General features: G+C 38.4%; 1 protein-coding gene across 1 annotated transcript in view; it reads right to left on the bottom strand.

The window, feature by feature from the left end:
• LOC145981250 (putative fatty acyl-CoA reductase CG5065) overlaps window positions 1-13,769 on the bottom strand; it is a 44,377-nt gene that overhangs the window by 1,612 nt on the left and 28,996 nt on the right. The window contains exons 6-8 of the mRNA XM_083114401.1: window positions 11,942-12,134; window positions 10,403-10,651; window positions 2,381-2,638 (exon numbers count right to left, since the gene is read on the bottom strand). Of these exons, the coding sequence (XP_082970527.1) occupies window positions 2,381-2,638; window positions 10,403-10,651; window positions 11,942-12,134 (700 nt within the window). The remainder of the gene's footprint in view (window positions 1-2,380; window positions 2,639-10,402; window positions 10,652-11,941; window positions 12,135-13,769) is intronic.

Raw genomic sequence — 13,769 nt, forward strand, 5'->3', positions numbered from 1 at the left:
GGAGAGGATCTTAACAGCTGGTCAACACATCAAGGACACCATCACATCACGAGTTAAGAGAACAAATGTCCGTAAATACCTGCGTGCCTGCATTCGTAACAGAGGTGCCCACTTTGAGCAAGACATGTAATGTTCTTTAATTGTATTGTTCATTGATTCCATTCACATGAAGATGAATGAAGTATTATTTCTTGTACACAAATGTGAATGTTAGCAACATTTGTACCTTGCTGGATAGCAGATGTCACAAGGAAGTAATTTACGTAATTTGTACGCTTCGTGTCATACCATTTTTGTTATTAATACGTTGCCAAGTAAACTAAGAGTGCATTTTTTTATCATCACTTGTAAGTTTAGATCCACCCGTTACTTACATGTGATTGTTATTTGGGAAAAACTTTTTTTTCAATGAACCACTTATTTGTTAGCTATCAGAAAACGCTGAAATAAGTTCCATACAATGAGCAGTTTTTTCTCAATTCATCTTTTTATGTGGAAAATTGTCATTTTTTAAAAAAACAATTGAAACTCGATTATCTCGAAAACTACTAATTTTCGGACGGGGTATCATATGGTCAAATTTATTGCAAATTGTCTCTACTTTAACCCCTTTCAGGGAATACATCTAATTACCAGTCACCCTGTATATTTATTTATCTATTTTATCTAAAGTTTCAGATACAGTATCTACTGAATGACCATTTTATACTAAAACAGTAACAGCAGCAAAACAAACAACAATAATAACAAAACAATAGAGTACAAGATGACATAGAACATATTAATAGTTACACATATTGTCGGAAACTGTAGGCAGGTTATTGTATGAGCGAGAAAGCCTGTAGAAAAGAGGGAGGGCCTTGTGGTGAAAGAGCTGCGGGTTGGCCGTGTGGGGACACGTAGATGAAATTGATTGATCAGAAATTCGGATTGAATTTTACCATTGACTATTTCATGCAAAATTTAATGTCTGCTAATTCGTGACGAGTGTATGATGGTTGGGTATTCAATACAGACATAATTATTGTTTTATGTATGTGATTCGGAGAAGATATTCCATGACGAGGAAGAATTTGAGGACAGAATCAATCCGGGAGAGATTAGTCTTCGAAGCCTTGAGGGGAGCAGTATTCAACAATAGAAGAGATAAGGGATTTGAAAAATATGCTATTGAATGATTGGTTTTGGATTGAAGTGAATCTGTACAGAAGACCGAGAAGACGCATCAGAATATGCAAACAAACCCTGAAAACTAAATATGCTGACCAAGGCAGAAATTTATTTTATTATAAAACATAAACTAAACGTAACGTTTCAACCTTCTAGCAAGGTCTTCTTCAGACTCTGCACCAAGTACAAATGTAACAAGGTACAAAACAGGACGATATATATACACAAACATTACTCCCCTCCAGACTATTAGAAAGTTGTTCTAGAACATTCTAGCAGGTGGTTTTCCTTGTCAACTGTACTTTCACCTAAAATGTTTGTGTATATATATATCGTCCTGTTTTGTACCTTGTTACATTTGTGCTTCGTGCAGAGTCTGAAGAAGACCTTGCTAGAAGGTTGAAACGTTACGTTTAGTTTATGTTTTATAATAAAATATATTTCTGCCTTGGTCAGCATATTGAGTTTTTCATATCATGGAAACAAGGCTTAATGGTGTTATAAACAAACCCTACATCTTTAAATATGTACTCAATCATAGCCTGTGCCCGAAAGGTACACCCAACGGCGAAAGAAACAGTAGGCGAATTGTCCACCACCATTTTCATTCGGTCTGTATTACACAATGTGATGACAATGAATTGAAATAATGACAACAATAAGCAGAGAACAATGCCTGCTTCGAACCAACATACTTTCATTCCTTAAAACAACACAGGATGTAGAATAAAAAAGTAATGAAAATAGCGGAGGGCAATTTACGTACCATTATCTTTGCCGTTGACTGTACAAAGTGCAGACTTGAAGTACAGTCTTGCCGGAAGTGACGTCACCTAGAGCAGTTCGAAAGCACCAAGTACACGAGCGATCGAGACCACAGCTAGGAGCACGGATAGTTGCAGGCTTGATCATGTGACTTCTGCACTCGTTGTTCATTTGTTTGAAATCACGGAGGTAGAAAACCAGCAACACAGATTAAATATACGTTATAGGCCAGCAAGTTGTTGGTTGAAGTTCTTCTAATGTGTTGAAATGCATGTGTAAGAACATTTGCAAATGCTATGTGATTTCTATGGTGAAAAACAAGTGTTTAAAGCGCGGGGAAAACAACGTGTCCTCAGTTTTATTTACTGATCGTAAATTTTTGGGATCATTTTCGGAGTATGTTCGCTTCAAACCTTTCGGACACGGCCATAGAACTACTACCTACCTCCTGATGCGCCTCGTAGCTTCAATTCTGTCTTTGTCCGTTTCTTTCAGTATGTACTTGAGGACGCCTCCCATGTAGATATCGAAGTATACCTTCCAGTCTAGGCGGGAAAGATCAAAGTCGAACAATTCTTTGTCACTCGGCCTCAGCATCCTACTCAGCCTCGTAACATTCTCACTTCTGAAGTCCCATTCGTTTGTGGTGAAAAAGCTTAACAGGTCCACTTCTCTCTGGATTCTCTTCTGAAGTTTCACCATTCTGAAAGGGAAATGAAATTGTAGACAAAAGGTCATATGACACTCGTGAATAGCTGTATGTATCCATAGAACTCTTCAAATCAAAGATCGAAATGGTCGGGTAGAATACGTGTATCAATGATATAAGAGGGGAGCGTGAAAAGTTTTGAGCCTCACAGGGAAGGGGTTTCTCGTTATGATTAGAGCCCGGAAGTTTGGCAAAATGCCTCTTTTTATCTACTGGATATATTGAAATTTTTTTTCTCCGGATATACGTTTTTTATGTTGTTTCGAATGTTTTAGAAGCTTTTTCATTTTGCCTATTTGGGACCCCACTGCCTATTTTTAATTATAATGCCTTTTTTTACCTTTTTCAATGAAATTGGACCATTTTATTTAAAAAAAAAGTGTGTATATAAATTATTTTTCTCCCAAAAAACGTTGTTGGCATTTATTTATTATGTGATAATTTTTGCCTTATTTAAGTAATATTGAACTCACGCATGTTTCAACATTGCTGAAGGAGAAAAGTGTGAGAAAAAAGTATTTCATGCTGAGTTAGGATATTACCTTTCGGTTAACATTTCCTTGTGCATGATTGACTGCTGAAAACCTATTGCAGAACATCTGCACAATTACATCAACTCGTCCAGCATCCGTGTCAGGACGTTATTGACAAGAAACAGCACTAATGCCCAACCAAGGACCTTTGCATGGATTCCAAAATCAAGTTCTCTATCTTTAGTTTAGTTCTGCACTTTGGAGGGAAAGGATCGTGTAGTTGTCATCATGCCGAAATTTAGTGTGCCATTAAGTGGTAAGTTACATGGTTACGTGCGTGAATTTGGTGAAAATTGAAATGCTCTTCCCAATGTAGGTTTTAACATTTTGCCAGAAATTATAGATAAAAGTAAGCGACTTCCAAATGTGCCTTTTTTCGGATTATTTTGCCTTTTTTTTCATTTTTAGTGCCTATTTTCCACATTATAAATGCCTTTTTGCCTGCCTATTTTAACGAAAATAAATGCATGAACTTCCGGGCTCTAGTAATGATTTTCTTCATAATCACATAATCTCTATAATCGTCCCCCAGATCAATGCACTTATGCATTCTGTGCTGCAAGTTGTTTACAGTCATCTCGTAGAATGATTTGTCCCGAGTCTCACACCTCTGAATGACCGCCTTCGTCCGTGTGGAAGTGACGTCCACGCAGTGAATTCTTCATGGCAGGGAAAAGATGAAAATGTGACAGGGGCAAGTCAGGGGAATAAGGTGGATGGGGAAGAGCGGTGAAGCCACACTCGACCAAAGCAGTGAGGCCTTTCCGACAGAGGTACCGAATCGCGGCCCCGTCGGCCACTCTCTTCTCTAACACTTCATTAATTTTCAACCTGACAAAAAATAGAAGAAAACATGTGAATTTCATAAAAGTTCTCAAACCTTACATCCTCCATTCTACCTAGGGAAGGGAAAAAGAAAATCTTTGAAAAGAGTTGCAATATGAAAAGATGATATGCTGGTATGTGATATCAGAAAGAGCTAAGAAGTGACAAAGTGTGAATCAACAGTCATAAACAGAATCTTTCCATACACACACACACACACACACAGTATATGTGCGTGTGTATATAATATACCGTATATACAGGGTGGAACCGAACTCTACCGACAAACTTTCACAGGTTGTTCAGAGATGTTGGCTGAGTGTTCTGGTATGAGAAACCCATGGTCCCGGTCATGGGCGTAACTTGGGACTTAAATTTAGGGGGGTTAGGTACGAACTTGAGGCGAAACGTTTGGGGGGCAGAGTCGAAAAATTTTTCATCCCATAAAAATAGTGGCCAGGATTATTTGCTAAATGACTGTTACATTTTTAAAATCATAAATATTATTATTTATTACTTAGCTCCTCAGGTCTTAGGTTGTTATCAAACGTATCCTTAACTTATAAATTTTAACAAACCTGAAAATTTTGGGGAGGCAAGTGCCGCCAAGTTACGCCTATGGTCCCGGCACCTTGTTACAGTTAATTGTATTAGTTTCCTTCTTCATTCAAACTCTACTACCTTTGTGTATGTCTTCTTGTGGGGTCATGTGAAGAGCTTAGCGTACGACACTCCAGTCGACACTCCCATGGATCTGGTTGCTAGGATTATCGGAGTCGCTGAAGATGTGCGTCAATGTCCTCGGATACTAGAGCGTGTGCGACAGTCCATGCTGCGTCTCTGAACAGTTTGTCGTGATCATGGCGGTCGACATTTTGAACAGCTGCTTTAAAGAAAGAGTACTTATTGAAGAGTACACAGTGTACTGTACTGTACGTACAGTACAGTTATTTAACAAACAAGCAGGAGTTTTGCCCTTGGTTTGTTTCTTTACTAATGTAATTGTCTGTATTGTTGGTATTGGTATTCATGATAGTACAGAAGGTGCTGAGTAGTTGATTAATTTTTCTTTGTAATCTATCAGAACCAGTGGCGTATACTCAGTCCAAGACTGGGCTATCTCACTATGTCACGTAGTCCTAGGCTATGAATATAAATAAATTTACCAACCCCTAAGAAATCAGGTTGCCAACTCATAAGAAATCAGTTTGCCAACTCATAAGAAATCAGGTTGCCAACTCATAGGAAATCAGGTTGCAAACTCATAAGAAATCAGGTTGCCAACTCATAGGAAATCAGGTTGCAAACTCATAAGTAATCAGGTTGCCAAATCATAAGAAATCAGGTTGCCAACTCATAAGAAATCAGGTTGCCAACTCATAAGAAATCAGGTTGCCAACTCATAAGAAATCAGGTTGCCAACTCATAAGAAATCAGGTTGCCAACTCATAGGAAATCAGGTTGCCAACTCATAGGAAATCAGGTTGCCAACTCATAGGAAATCAGGTTGCCAACTCATAAGAAATCAGGTTGCCAACTCATAAGAAATCAGGTTGCCAACTCATAGGAAATCAGGTTGCCAACTCATAGGAAATCAGGTTGCCAACTCATAAGAAATCAGGTTGCCAACTCCAGAATTAGCATCATCATCTCTCTGATATGAATAATATTATTTACAATTTCTGATCGATTTCTCTCCTGTATTTGACTTTCTAGACTCCAGGCTTCTCAGATAGCCTAGCTAGCCTAGAATATAGGCTCCTGACAGAACCCATCTATCACGGTCCAAAGGACATAATACAAGCATAACACATCAACATTATATTACTCTGCAATAAGGTACCGGGGACCATGGGCAGTGGCGTCCGGTGGAATATATCCTTGGGTGTTCACAGCCAGCCTAAAATCAGAGAAAATTTACCCCCTCCCCTCCCCCAGACCGAGGGGGCTAGAGACACACAGAGAACGCAATTATTGGTCACCATCGCAGAGAAGAGAACAGTGAACCTAAGTGACATTTGTTAATAGAGCATATAAAAGACGAAATTTCAGCCAAGAATCGAATCTAAGATTTATTTTTTTGTTTCTTCCAGTGCCTTTGCCAAATGTCGAAGAAAAGCAACATAAAAGTACGAATATAACAGTGTTTTATCGAGGATACGAAGCTAAGGCCTTGTATTTGTAGCGCATTGTGTATACACTCTGCCGAGTGCTTAGCGAAAATACATTTACAAAATACAGCCCAATTTTAATTTACTGCGAATTATTATGTCTGCTTAACACCCCCCCTTTTTCTGTCGCTCCTGAAGACTCCCTCAAAAACATGGAAAAATTACATTGTATAAATTATTTGGCAAATTTGGTTCGGATCCCACTTTAAACTGTAGGTCCAGTCCCGATTAGCCTCCTTGTACATAAAGTGGACTTAAAACAACAAATCAACGAATCAATCTTTTGCAAATTTGAATTATTGAAATTCCTTACTTTTCATCTCCCCGAACTCCGTGGCAGAGTGGTTAGCACAGCGTCCTACAACGCAAGAGGTCCAGGGTTCGAATCTCAGCCAGGGCATGGATATTCCTTGTCAATGTCCCTTCATCAGTTTCATCATGTCATACTCATCATCATCTTCGCGATTAGTCAAAAGTGGCAGAAAAGCGAAGTAAAGTAAACAATTACTTTTCTCTACATCTTAGTTTTAGAAATTCCTTTTCTTGCTTCTAAGAATTAAGCCCAGCCCTCATTTTAGCTAATCATGATACCGTCAAATATGTGATTTTTTTTTTTAAATAGCTATTTGTAATTTCACAGCAGCTTTCCTATATTTCATTCGAAAGTCTACGGTAATGCTCAAATTTCATGATGAGAATTGCAACTCGCATTGCTTAAAAGTTATTGTTTTAAAGCTTATCTGTAGGAGTTTATAACAATTATAATTTCTTTTCCAAAATATGTAACTGCTAATTTTCCATACTAGTTTTACATGTGTACCAAGATAAATATTATGTTTTGCTAGCAGTGTCTTAGTCTTCTTTCGTTTTGACTCATCTACATTATCTAAAGAACTCAATATGCTGACCAAGGCAGTATTTTATTATAAAACATAAACTAAACGTAACGTTTCAACCTTCTAGCAAAGGTCTTCTTCAGACTCTGCACCAGGCACAAATGTAACAAGGTACAAAAACAGGACGATATATATACACAAACATTACTTCCCTCCAGACTATTAGAAAGTTGATCTGGAACATTCCAGCAGGTGGCTTTACCTTGGTGAAAGTACAGTTGATATATTCTGAGTGCTTTTTTTATTCCTTTCTTCGCTTCCGGAACACTCAATATGGCGGGCACATCTTGACTCATGTTGTGGGTATACAGTGTTTCAACCTTCTGCACCGAAAAATACCTACCATCGTGTTCGTCACCGGTGGAAATTATACATTATGCACGGGTAGCTGACGGATAGCCCCACGAACCATTTCCGATAAGGTTATGTTAGGTTTGGTTACGTTAGGCAAGCATAGTAAAAAATAAGGGGTGTTGAAACACTGACAGGGGCTTACGTCATCAAACGTACGCAGCATCCGGTTATCGTAAGGCAAGCAAATGAAAGCAATGGCATTTGTTCGTCGGTGAGATATTTCTCTTGAAAAATACATGACTTTCCGGTCAAATATATTCCACGATGAAATAAAATACGTCGATGAACGTTGTAAACCTTGGAGAAACTCATTTCCGTAAGTACAGTTTCTTGTGTAAAATTGAAGAAATGTGTGTCCGATGTATGAAACTGTTACCCTCTAAAAACTCTAAAAAAAGAACACTAGAGTACTCACGCGTTGTAAAAAGTACAACAGAGACACATTCACTACTTCATTCTTCTGTTGCAACTAAACGAGTGACTAATACAACCACATATTTAGCGGTAACTATGAGGAAGGACCAACAAACGAATACGTTGGTGGAATCCATTGTTGGTGACCAAGGTTTTCATTTTACTTTTAAAAATTATACATTGTTATACTTTTTACAACAGTTCGAGTGCCGGAAGGTTGGAGAAGTTTCACATCCAATATATATATAGCCCCAATCCCACCACTCACTCACTCACTGACATAAATGTTCTCCATGAAGGAAGCCCCGGAGGCGAAAAACGCCCGATTACGACCCCCCATGAAATCGTCCCAAAAGGGCGAGAAAATTCAAAAATCTCTCAATCGGCCCTTCCTTAAGGGTGAAAATGCCCTTTTCTCACGTCCTTAGCAACCGTTGCCACGGACATTTCTTTTGCACACATTGTTTCCTTCAATTCTTAATTGTCCAGCTACATTATATTTCTCACAGATCAATAGCACACAGATGAATGAACTCATGACTTTGAAAAGGTGCCTCAAACAAGGCTGACATCTACATAATAAGGAGTTTCAGCCCAGATACAATTACGTTATACTCAATGCGTAAATATCTACATCGTGCTTGTTTTAACTAAATGTTTAGGGGGTATAATGACATGCAATTCCTTAGAGCTTGCCGTGCCTGTTGTTGTCCATGGAAACGGACGTTGCTAGGGAACTTAAAGAAAGTTTATTTTCACCCATAAAACTACTGTAAGGGAATTATGCTAGACTTTTCGAATTTCAAAATACGAGAATCAGAATTTATTACAGAGGCAAGGTAGGGATTTGAGGGGAATGACGGAAAACAGTTATTATCCAATTAAATTAAAAAATGTGAAAATAACAAAATACGTAAATATTGCATTTTCGAAGATGGAGGGACAACGTTGAGATGGACCTAAGGGAAATCGGTAGGGATGGAAAAGAGTATATAGAACTTGCTCAAGATAGGGAAAGATGGAAGACCTGTGTTGCTGCAGCCATGAACCTTCGGGTTTAAGAAGGCTAGGGAGTTAGTTAGTTATTCAATTCGTTTATGCACAACATCCAACTACTTATCTTGAAACGGTTATTACTTACTCAGTTCATTATTAAGAAAATAGACAATAATAGTTTGAATATTTGTACCTTATTTGAGCCCATATACACATAAAGTTACTTTCCAAACTTTTCAAATTAGCGAACTTGTACACATGTTCCCCATCATCCAATACAACATGCAGACATTTTCAAAATCATTAAGATCATTGAGGAACCCCATCTATAACCATGACTGCGATCACAACGTGGCCGAAGGTCACGCATGCGAGCGTACAAGACGTGGCCAAAGGCCACGTCGAAAGTACGCGAGTCATGTATATAATGCTCAATTTGAAGCAATATTTTTTTGTGATATTTTAGACATCTCGATGGTATAACTTACTCATTTAACGACTCACCGGTTTGAGACACAGCCTGAAATTTGTTTCTTGTCGATCATTCTCATTGTTGCAATTAGCAAAAAGTGGCAGAAAACCGACGTAAAATGAGAAAAATACAATTACATATGACAATCTTTAATTAACTAAATACGTTGGACAGAACATACAACAGCACCCACGTACGGACAACGAAGTTAGTAATAAAGATTTTTATACAGCGTTTATTGATACGTTGTAGGTTTAAATGTACCTTCTACAAAGTAGACTGAGTGCAGGGGAGGAAATGGTCACAAGGAGGTGGGGAAGCGGGACTGAAATTAATATCCGTCTCACGATGAACCTACACTAGTAAAAGAAAAGTTGATGATACAGGAATTCAAGGACGTCAAACAGCCGGGAAATAATTGTCATTTTCAAATGCGGGACAGTTGACGTCCCTGAAAAGATTGTCAGTGTTCCTAGAACTACTTAAATAAGGCCAGCTTTAGACAGAAGCATTTCCATTATCATTTTTGCTAGCACAAATACTTCCAAAAAATCGTGTAGCATTTCTTATGGCACTACCTTAAGCAGAAGCATTTCATGTAACATTCTGGTTAGCATTTGCGATTGCGAAGCGAAGCGTGCAGAGAACGTTAGAGATAAAATATACAGCACGAAAGCCACAAATGAAACTACTAATTTATTCTTACATGCGTATACTGTATACGCTATAAAATATGTATTTAAGCAGTACCATTGATTTGAACCTAATATGTTTTCATAGGATGTGTTATTCCTCTCGGTTGAAGAGTTATCGACTCTTAAACATGTGAAGTGATGAATTGTTTACATCTCACTCGGCCGCCATTACAACTGCACTCGTGACCTAGAGCTCGCTTCTGATTGGTTATGCTGCGGAAATAGGGCGGGAGTTCTATCCTTGAGAAATGCCATGGTATCTGAAATGCCATAAGAGTTTTCACTTTACACGGTAGAATTTTGGTCATGGCATAAATGTTATGCTTTTGTCTACAGCGGGCCGAAGGAAATCTCTTAAAATTTCTGCAACTTTGTTGAACAGGAACTATGAAAATAGATTACCTTCTTTGTTTCCTGAGCCACACTGCCACTAAGTCCATTATGTAGGCGGGAATCATCTGGTACAGGTATACGTCTACCCAGTACATTAGAACACTTTTGCGGTACTTCGGATTAGCAGGGAAAAAGACTCCCGACCTTATTGGATTATTAACTATATAATTATATCCGAGTTCGGATACATTGTTCCACGATAAGGCGGTGGCAGTGCCGCAAGCGAAGTTATAAAACTCACAGGAATCATCTGTTGATCTGAAAGACGTAACCAGGAAATCAAAATATTTATAATGAATGATTAAAGATACTGTACAAATAATTCAACTCAGCTTGTCATGGTAAACACCGTTTCCTTTTGAATTTCGTTAACGGTGAAATATTTTAGATCTTCACCCGGAGAAAATACAAGTACAGTAAAACCTCATTAATGAGGACCCCGATAAGCCGGACTTCGCTTAATCCGGACAGGCAAAAGGCCAAAAAAAAGCAGAATGCAAGGTTTTAAATGTGGCTAGAAGTCAACAAGAGAACTTCCCAAAGAAAAGGCAGACAACCACTGATGAAATTCTGTTTCCCGCAGACTTTGTACTGTACTGGTTGCTATAAACGGAGTTTTAATGCACTTTCTACTGTTCTTTTAGGTTATATCAGTTAATCCGGACTTTCGTTAAACCGGTCAACTTATCCCCCCTATTAGTCCGGATTAACGAGGTTTTACTGTAATAACAACATGAAATCTTATGGGATGTGTTCCTCAAATGTCCTTGAGCGTATCCTGAAAATTCCTAAATTTTCCACTTCAGAAAAATTGTCCATTTTGAGAAACGTAAGCCATGTTGGATTTTAACTATATATTACCTTTATCGAACATGCAACTGAACATTGACAATTGGTGCCTATAAGCCTTCCTTACATATGTGATAATATTATTAGAATTTATTTTGCGATAATCAGTACTTTTTTCTCAAGATTCAGTCATTTTCTCATGAGTTCCAAATAAAATGAAAATACAATCCGTATGTGAGTAAAATGTATAAATTGGAATTATCATGTCAAAAACATATATAATTAATTTCCCAATTCATTTTGGTCATACCAATATGATATGGAAATTTTCTCAACTGACATTAAAAGTTTCTAATATAGCTATATTTCTAACATGTTTGGCACAATCTAGTTGTACGTTCTGAAGTGAAAGAAAGTAATAATTCTTTTCGCACAATTGACGCATGCGTCACTTCAGATCCAAGAAATGTAACATAAGCTTAGTTCAGAGCTCTCGTGTAAAATAAATACTTATCCTAGACATTAGAATGTAGAAACGCTCATGAATGTCGTCGCAGAAGAAGCTGTCCTTTTTCCCACAATTAACGCATGCGCAGCATGCACAGCATGCGTTCACGAGACGCCTCTGGTTACAGCAGATTCGATAGAGCTTCTTGCGATGCTATCTTGTTTGCATCGACGCTGGGGGCAGCCATTTTGAACAATTACTGTAACGTTTTCGTTATAGAGTGTTACGATACACTGTAGTAACTTACTTACCTTTGAGTTCCTCTTTTCCAACCGGCAGCAATTAAGCAATTGACGGCCATGTCGACTGGCACGAAATCGACCCTGAGTTCTGAATGGCATAAAACAGTGTGTATCAAACCCATCCAGCAGCCAATAATCAACCCCGTCGGGCCACTGGCGTTCTGGATCCAACCTCTCATTGGTTCACGAAATGTTCCTAAAACTGAAAATAATAATAATAATAATAATAAATTTTAAAAATATTAAAAAAAACATTAGCGTTTTCTACGATGGCTAGTTGGTGAAATACGAGGGACGTTCCGAAAGTAAGTTTTGTCATTTTTTTCACAGGGAAGCTTTATTACAAACAGAAGAATACAATGTCATAACAAAATACAATCTTTTGGCTATTTTTCCACATAGTCGCCACCGACGTTGATACATTTGTCGTACCATGAAATTAATTTCAAGAAACTCTCCTGGTAAAAATCGGTGCCCAGCGATTTAAGGAAGTTCTTCACAGCCTGTTGCACCTCTTCGTTGCTTCCGAAGTGACGTCCCGATAGTGCTGACTTCGACGCAGGAAAAAAGGTGGAAGTTTGATGGGGCAAGATCGGGGCTGTAGGCCGGATGATTCAAGCTCTCCCATGTCGGTCTGCTGCTTATCTCTATTCTTCCGCACTCTGCGCATGCACCATCGCTCCTCTGCACTCGCTCATCCCATCGTGAATTCAGGAAAGATTGTCTTTTGTTATGGCAATGTGTTTTCTCACTTTGTAATACAGCTTCCGTGTGAAAAAAAATGATGAGACTTACTTTCGGAATGTCCCTCGTATTACACAGTTTCATTCAACATTAGTTTCAATAGTATATACGTAGATAAGGGTGGTAGAAATCTTAATTTGAAATAATTTGGGAGTATTTAATAATTTGGATCCAATGTGAGTCGAAATTCTACTTCAAGAGTCGATTTTCAATCTCTAAAATTTGGTCACCAACAAGAGAGAAAGAGAGAGAGAGAGAGAGAGAGAGAGAGAGACTTAGAACGGATTTTTTTTTTGCGATTTGTTATAGTCCGTCTTTTGAATGTGCTTTTCCAAAAAATAATACATCTCATTTCAATCGTGGCAAAAAAAAGATGAGCCAGTTTCAACTTTCATCTTTACAGACTACTGTAATTTTTATTATTAGTCATAAAAGCCTCCGCTATTAAATATGTATACTTTCTAAGTTCACTGGAAGAAAATATATGTATTTGAATCCTGGTGTGACAGTTATGTCTTCCCCCCTCTGTAAAATTGCATTGTCTTCGCTAGTTGTACAAGGTTCGTTCAAGGTTGATCAAGACTTTCGTGCGTATAATATTAATGAATCAATGTAGCGCTGCATTACTTCGGCAGAACAGACCATGATTCCTTGCGAGTAACCAAGATCCTTTGCGACGCATTTTGCGCATACGCAGTAGTGTAAACAAAGATGGCGGCAAGTAGTGTATCTGTTGCTGTGGAGCAGAGGTGTATAATGAAATTTCTCGTAAAGGAAAAGGTGAAACCTGCTGAAATTTGGCGTAGGCTGCGAGCACAGTATGGTGAACAAACACTGTCATGCGAAAGAGTGTACGAATGGTATCAACAGTTCAATGAAGGGCGGGATTTGGTAGCATGGTGCTTCGTTTGGTCTCCGGAGTGTGATTAGGGTCTGCCGTCTGCCGGTAAGATTTTGGGAACTGTCTTCTGGGACATGAAACGTATTATCTATGTGGATTGTTTGGAGACGGGTGCCACAATTAATACCCAGTATTACTCAACATGCTTCACGGTGCTGTACGTGGGGCCGTTCGGAAGAAAAGACCTGGAAT

The sequence above is a fragment of the Lepisma saccharinum genome, chromosome 29 (genome assembly GCF_977018435.1).
Source record: "Lepisma saccharinum chromosome 29, izLepSacc3.1, whole genome shotgun sequence".
NCBI classification, from domain to species: domain Eukaryota; kingdom Metazoa; phylum Arthropoda; class Insecta; order Zygentoma; family Lepismatidae; genus Lepisma; species Lepisma saccharinum.